The sequence below is a fragment of the Limulus polyphemus genome, unplaced genomic scaffold (assembly GCF_000517525.1).
Source record: "Limulus polyphemus unplaced genomic scaffold, Limulus_polyphemus-2.1.2 Scaffold774, whole genome shotgun sequence".
NCBI lineage: Eukaryota > Metazoa > Arthropoda > Merostomata > Xiphosura > Limulidae > Limulus > Limulus polyphemus.
This window is the reverse complement of record NW_013666384.1, coordinates 351,307-359,027: the sequence shown is the minus strand read 5'-3', so window position 1 is coordinate 359,027 and position 7,721 is coordinate 351,307. Positions and strand designations below refer to the sequence as shown.

At 30.1% G+C, this 7,721-nt stretch overlaps 1 protein-coding gene and 1 long non-coding RNA gene across 5 annotated transcripts in view; one reads left to right on the top strand and one right to left on the bottom strand.

Annotated features, from left to right (window-relative positions):
• LOC106460460 (G patch domain-containing protein 1-like) overlaps nt 1-7,721 on the top strand; it is a 172,570-nt gene that overhangs the window by 59,659 nt on the left and 105,190 nt on the right. For all 4 annotated transcript variants that reach the window (XM_013920154.2, XM_013920156.2, XM_022387179.1 and 1 more), the window contains exon 8: nt 5,154-5,271. In XM_013920154.2, the coding sequence (XP_013775608.1) occupies nt 5,154-5,271 (118 nt within the window). The remainder of the gene's footprint in view (nt 1-5,153; nt 5,272-7,721) is intronic.
• Nucleotides 1-7,721, bottom strand: part of LOC111086005 — a 13,251-nt gene that overhangs the window by 4,947 nt on the left and 583 nt on the right. The window lies entirely within an intron of this gene.

Below are 7,721 nucleotides of genomic sequence, written 5' to 3'. Positions count from 1 at the left end.
AGTAAGTAGTAGTAATACTATATAAGTAAGGTTAAGTACTTAGTTTATTATACTACTATATAAACTAAAATAATATATATATATATATATATATATATATATATACTAGTGTATAGCCCATCAAAAATAGTGGGATAAGTACTACCACCCCCATCCCATAATATACCCTAACCTCGCATAGCTAACTGAAATAAATAAATTTTGCAAAATCAAGCTTGATCAACAAAGTGACAGAAAAGTGCAGTCGAGGCAGTCAAATGGCATTAAATTCCTTTGTGAGCCAATCAAAATTAAAATCTTTCATGAAAAGAATTTGTAGCGTACTCATAGAATAATTATTGGTAAAAATCAGTTAGATTAACAACTTCTAATATATGGAAAAGCCAGTGCTAATATTGTTGTAAGTCTATGTACTGAAAGTATAAAGTGAAATGTATAGACAACAAAACTTGAAAAATATTTGTTGATTTTTTAATTTAGTCTCCTTTGATTAAAGAGGTTTACTTTTTTAAAAACATTTTGATGATACAACAAAAAATAGCTTAATTCAGAAACAATTAAAGTGTAAAATTGAATTGGTATTTTTACTTTCATGATAAATCTTATGCTCTTGGCTAGGTGATCCCATACTACATCTTTACTTTAGGTTTATTATACCAACACTCACTACGGTTATAAGGTATCACACACCCCAACATGGCCACCTTGTACCCCCATTACTAAAATTGTAATGGGCAGGCAGTGATCAAACTATTCTATCTGAATAAATACATTTTGGCTTTTATGACTCCTCCTATTTTGAGAAACTGAGCGTGATGTGAAACACACTGGCTTTTATATAGGTTATATATTCAAGTTTTACGTTTTCCAATTTTTAGGTTATTTCTAACATTAATACTTAGAAAGTTTTTATTTTCCTTAGATATCAAATGTTGTATTAATAAGTAAGTTATTATTGCAAATCTATTGTTTAACCAAGTCATGATCTGTTTGTACCTTTTTTTGGTGTGAAGTGCACCTACATATCAGAGTTTAAAATTTAAGTAAAAAAAATATAATTTTAAATTACTTCAACAATTTTTTACACAAAAATGTTTTAAGTTGAACGTAATCCACAAAATAAAATGAAAGTAATTTTTCAACTTTCATTTCTGTTCAGCTTCAATGAATCTACCTGTAAACAAAATCATTTAACAATATTTTATAAATTTTCTGCCCATCCTTAAGTATGGATTTGTATTTGCTTAGGAAGTTTTATCCTTTGGAAGTATAGTGAGTCATGTCTTTTGTTTTTCATAATTTTTTTATCTGTCTTTTTATTACAACCCTTCATTGTAATCCTTTTATTATGTCACAGTATGTGTCCTGAAGAATTACTAATGATGCTTCACTTTGAAAAAGCTAGAATCAGTGGCTAAAAGTGACTGGATAAAAAATAATATTATAATCTATATACATCAATATAGAGCATATGAAATGTTTTTAGCAGTAATTTGTGGTTTCTTTTATATTGGCTGTCCAGAGCTTTTGTAGAGGTGAACAGAGGATAATACTTCCAAGTTTCAAGAACAAATCACAGATCTTTAAAAAATTTAAATTATCTTTAAATGTTCTTTTCATTCCTGAAAAATGTTTTGGTGCTAAATTATATTCTGTGACAAGACATCAGGTAAGCCATATTAGGTTTAGAAATTATAGTAGTCAGTAGCAAGATATTCCAATGACTCAAACTTCATTTATTGAATATTTTGGTTAAGTTTATCCTTTTCAAAAATTCACATGAATAAAAGAATATATTTTTTATTGAAAATAAACTATATTTTTTAAATATAAATTAATTTTGACTAAGAATATTTTTGCTTAGTTTAACCTGATGTCATTTCAAAAGGTAATGTTCTAGGTCAATGATAAATTTTTCACCAGTTTCAGCAGTGTATGTTATGATTTATAGCTAGAATTGGTGACTATTGCAATTTGCAAGTATACAGTACTAAAAGAATTATGTCTATGAATAACAATCAAATTGAAACTGCTTGTATAAAAAAAAATGGAACTATTTGATCAAAATTCTATTAAATTCTAGAATGAAAGGAATTATTTTTAATATTTTTCAGAACAATAAAATTTTGAGAAGTTCACAACATAAAAAATATGGTAAAACTAAATCAATTTATATGATTTTTTATGATGAACGATGATTCTATTAATTTTCTTGCAATATGATTAAGTATTTCCACTGTGAGAAGTAAAAAAAATCAAGGAATATCAGTGATACCCATCTGTTTTAGAAGGGGTTAAGATATTATTTAGTTCTTTTAACAGTATATTCATATTAACTACTGCTTTGAAAACTTGCCTAGTCATTCAAACATGTTTTCTTCAGAAGCAGTTTGTTGGTCCAAAATTAAATGGAGTTTACTTTTATTGTCAGTAAAGTGCCCATCAGAAATAAGTTTTGGGAAATTACCTTGATCCTCAAATATTCGAAGTTAAACATTATCTTTCATTTTTCAGTTACTTGACTTCAAGGAGGACACATTTTTGATAATATTGTGTATATTATTGTGTTGGTTATGCTATTTTAAGAACAAACATTCATATATATCTGACACCAAAGAGTTGAAAACAAGAATATACTTTATTCAAATGTTTTAGTAACCATACAGTTACTAGGAAAAATGACTGTGTTCTTAAATACAGTCAATTTAAAACAAATGTAAAGATTTGTATTATAAGATATCATATAATGTGTGCAAAAACATAAATAAAAACAACTTATAAATAACTTGCTGTGAAACTTCGGACGATGCATAAAATTTATTAAGGATATAAGAGACTGTTAAGCTACTTCACGTAGTGATTCTTCTGTTTTAATCTATTATCAAAATGTAAACATTGGATTTATAATAAATATAAATATTTTTTTAAACAGAAATAGTTGTAAATTTTTAAACAAAATACAAAAGCAGCAGCTCAAAATTTAAAAGTTAAAATTTTCTGAACTCTATTTAGAAGTGGCACTGACTCAGTGATATTTTGAGACAGTTATTCTGATAAGAACAAAGAAGTTCCTATACGCCTTGTATCATGTGAACTCAATAAGGTTTGGTTTGTTAATACAGTCCTCAGAATTATTTCTTCAAAACTGTTATTAATGAGCATTCTGAGTCCAATTCTTGCAAATTAGCAAATGTTACCCTCACTCATTGCACATATTTAGTGGCAATAGAAATATTAATTTCATGTATGATGCAAATGAATAACAGTTTATACTCAGGCTGAGTGACTGTATGGTGCTAGTGTATTTGGTAGAGTTGAGTATAATAATTGGGATACAGGCATTCTTCACATATGCAATATACATATTAAGCCATACTGGTGTGGTAACTATCCATTATCAAGGAAACTTTGTCTGTATATGGACATACCTTCTCCTAAATGAGTTGACTGATTTAAACCAAACTTGGCGTGCTAACTTAGTAGTGCAAAGGCAAACCAAAATAATATTAATTATTAATATTAATTAATATATATAATTAATAATAAACCAAAGTAATAATAATATTACTTTCCCATATATTGCAAAATTAAAATATTTCATTGAATAAACCCTATATTGTTACTGCAGCAGGTCTTGTAAGTAGCTGAGTTTGAACAAAACTCGCACCACAACAAATTCTACAAGTCAAAGAATGTAAATTAAAATTTTTTAGCATTTCGGCTTATTTCCCGTAATAACTACAATATACAGTAATAAAGTATTCAGGTGCAATGCTGAGATTTATAGATATTGCTGCTGTTTAAGTTTCCTGCTCTTTCCTGATTCACACCATTTAACTTCTACTTTATACCAAGGTTAGAACAAACAATTAAGTCTAAATTAGAAAAGTTTATCTGTTACAAATACCGGATCTCTCTCTGTTTAACACTGGAGAAACTGTTTCTATATTAAAAAGCTTGTAGCAAACACCAGCAGGCTAGGTGATGCAATACCTATTATATGTGATGTATGTGCAAATGGTATCATGTCTGCTTAAAATTGTTGGATAATGTATTGATGGAAATTTGATCTAATTATATAAATGAGCAAAAAATTAATAACAGATCAGATATTTGTTCCATCCATAGTCATCAGCTGCCTCTATAATATAAGTTAATTTTATCACATTTACAATTTCAAGGTAATTAAATAGTCTGCCAGGTTTGGATTATATAACATGCTTTAATCAATTTTCTGAAAAAATATATTAACAGTATGTTTATATGAGATACTAGATTCCAATGCATGTAGCTTAATAATGAATGGGTAAATCATCCTGATCAGGTACTTTGATTATTTCCTTTATCAGCCAGACTTTATCCCAGAAACTTAAGTTTTAAAGTCCTAAAGAAATCATATTTGTCTAAGAAATTAGACAAAGCTCTGAAATATGCTATGGATGAATCCTTATTTAACCCACTTAATTACTTTAATGTACTATATATAATTTTGAATCAATTTTTGTTTGTTTGTTTACAGGAAGAATCAGCTGTAGAAATTAAAATGCTATGCTTGCTTCCACTCTTACTCTGGGAAAAATAGGACATGCTTTGCATACACATTAAAGAACATGATTTTGATACAAATAATTTTAATACCAACAATGCAGTTGCTAAATACTACTAAGAAAAGTGCCAATAGTCATGTGAATAATCTCATTTATGAAAAATCATGATCCTTGTAACTGTGAAACATTACAATGTCATAATATCTAAAGTCTTTTTCATGGTACCCTTGTGTTGTGTGAAATTTTTGTGCTTATCTCAGGGTTTTATTTTACAACTATTTTCCTATGAACTTTTTTCTCTAAATATTTTGTGAATTTAGTTATTAAAATTTTGTACAACTACTAAATGCTCTGTGGCTGATACTTAAAATATTTTAGTATTTATGATCATTAATAACTGTAAAGTAGGTACATGTTCAGTGTTCTGAATAATTTGCATTTCTGTGTTATTACTATTACTTTCCATTTGGTTTATAAAGAGTGAAGCTATCACTAATTGCTATCTATTTAGAAAATTCTATTTTTTTCTGTTGCCAGTAGATCTCATCTGTTTTGATTGTTTTAAAGCTAGAGCTGTCACTGAATGTTAATGTTTTTATTTTCCAGGCTTTTGGTGTTGGTGCCTTTGAAGATGAAGATGAAGATATCTATGGAAAGGATGACATGTCTCAGTATGATTTTTTTCTTGGTGGGGAAGGAGATAAATATGATAGAAAAGCTATTGGTAAATATTTTTGTGATACTGTGTAAAAACAATTAATTTTGTACTATAGATCTGCTAATTATAAAAAGTCTTATTTATTTTATATTTCTAAATTGGCAAAAAAAACGATCAGAGTTATTTATAATGGTCAAATGTAAGATGATATGTTTATCAATAGCTTACTTATTAAGATAAGCTTATTAGTGAAACAAATATTTTAATAATTTTATTTTTTTGCCTACTCTATCAAAGTTATGACAGTAGTAATGGTTGGATACGGCTTGAATGGGTAATGAATAAAAACTTTAATACAAGTTTAACATAACAGCAAATGTACAACGTTTTGACAAGGTTTTGTCATCATTTGCTGTTATGTTTAACTTGTATTAAAGTTTTTATTCATTACCCATTCAAGCCATCTCCAACCATTATTAGTCTCAAAGTGGGTTCCTCGTCATCAAATTATGACAGTAGTATTTAAAAAAATTATAATACCCTAGATATTTTTATGTGAAAATTTCATATTTTTATTAGATGCTATGTCACATAAATTATCAATAAAAATAAGTTTTAAACTTAAGGAATTCACTTTTGAATATAAATTGTTATCGTGAAATATTACAGAACAGTTATGTAACAATTCTACGAGGTGTTTAATTGGGTATTATATGTTAGTCCTTTCCTGGTTAAAGATTATGGTGATCATCATTCTTGCATGCTAAACAACTGACCTTTGGCAAGTTAAATCATGCAAAAATAAGAGTGATTTTTGTTTCTCTATCTGTTGCTTCTTGTGTGTTTAACCCTCTCACTATGAGTTTTTCCTATGGTCAGGGTTCAAAGACTTACATTCACAATTTTATTGAACTACCATCTTGTGAATGTATATCAATAACTTTGGTACCAAATTATAGATTATAATTAAAATTTTATTATTATACATTAATTTCTTGATTTAAAAGTAGGTATCACAAAAATTCCTAAATATTGATTTTGTGTGTCACATAGTACCTTAATTCAGCTTTGGTTCAAATTAGATGTTTGTGATGTCTAAATACAAAGTCTGTAGTTTCTTACAAATTAAAAAGTCAAATCAAATCACTGGTATTGACAAGCTAGAATTTAAAATAAGAACCTCCTATCTTTTCTGTTCGCTGGGATATCACTATATTTAGTGAATCAAACAAGGTGGCTCTGCCCACCACTTCCATTTTTGGAAATACTCGCTTACGTACACCCACTTCACTGTATTATGTGTTTATAACCAATGAAAAGCTCAGTACAAACGTCTTTACAATTGTAAGTAGCAGATATCATTGTTTTTTTTGGTTTTTTTACTGTTCTATGTTTTAAGAAAAATATCTGAAATTTAAGAACTTATTTGTAAATAGTAATGATATATATATATATATACACACATATGTAATGTATCAGCTTAACTTTTTTGGGGGGGAGCCAGCTGGGCCCCCAAAACATCCATTTTTAGGGGCCAATCCTATAGCTCATTGTGAAACATACTCTACTGTGAAAGTTATCACAAAAAATCACTGAATTAAGTAGCAGATGATATGTGAATTGAAAAGAAACTAAAATATAAATATATCTCAATTTATTTTGTTGTTAACCTGTATTTCATGAAAAAAACATAACTCAAACCATGTAATTTTTTTTCAGACCACTTAAATGATTTATATATATACATATATACGAGGCCTGTGAGAAAAGTATCCGACCTTTTTTTTGTGATAACCTGATGGATTTGAATCAAGCGCGCTTGCATGAGCCGACCTTGAACCTTTGTGCGCATGCGTGAATTTTTTCCCGCTTGTTGATTGCGTCAGTTGTTGGCAAGCAGCCATTGAGTGAGGTAGTGTGTAGTGCTTTCGTCGGTTTTTCATTGCAAGGAAAATGACGGAACGACTGGAGCAGCGCTACTGCATCAAATTTTGCCAGAAACTGGGCAACAGCCAGGTGGAAACCATTCGGAAGATTCAGACGGCTTTTGGTGACGATGCTATGGGCATCACACAGATTAAGGAGTGTTACAACCGGTTTAAAGACGGCCGCACAACGGTGGAGAGCGAGCCACGCTTCGGTCGGCCATCAAAAAGGCCGAAATGACCAGGTCATTGCCAATGTGAACGTTATGGTGATGCGGGACCGTCGTGTGACTATCCGAGAAATTGCGGAAGAGGTGGGCATCAGCACTTTTTCGGCACATTCCATTAAGACCGAAGAATTGGCTATGAAGAGAGTGGCGGTGAAATTCGTGCCGAAGCTGCTTACGGCGGAGCAAAAGGAACTTCGTGTTGAAGTCTCACAGGAATTGCTGGACTCCACAAACAGTGACCCCTACTTCATGAACACCATAATCAATGGTGACGAGTCTTGGGTGTACGGGTACGACCCGGAAACCAAATCCCAGTCGTCACAGTGGAAGCATTCCACGTCACCAAGACCAAAGAAGGCCC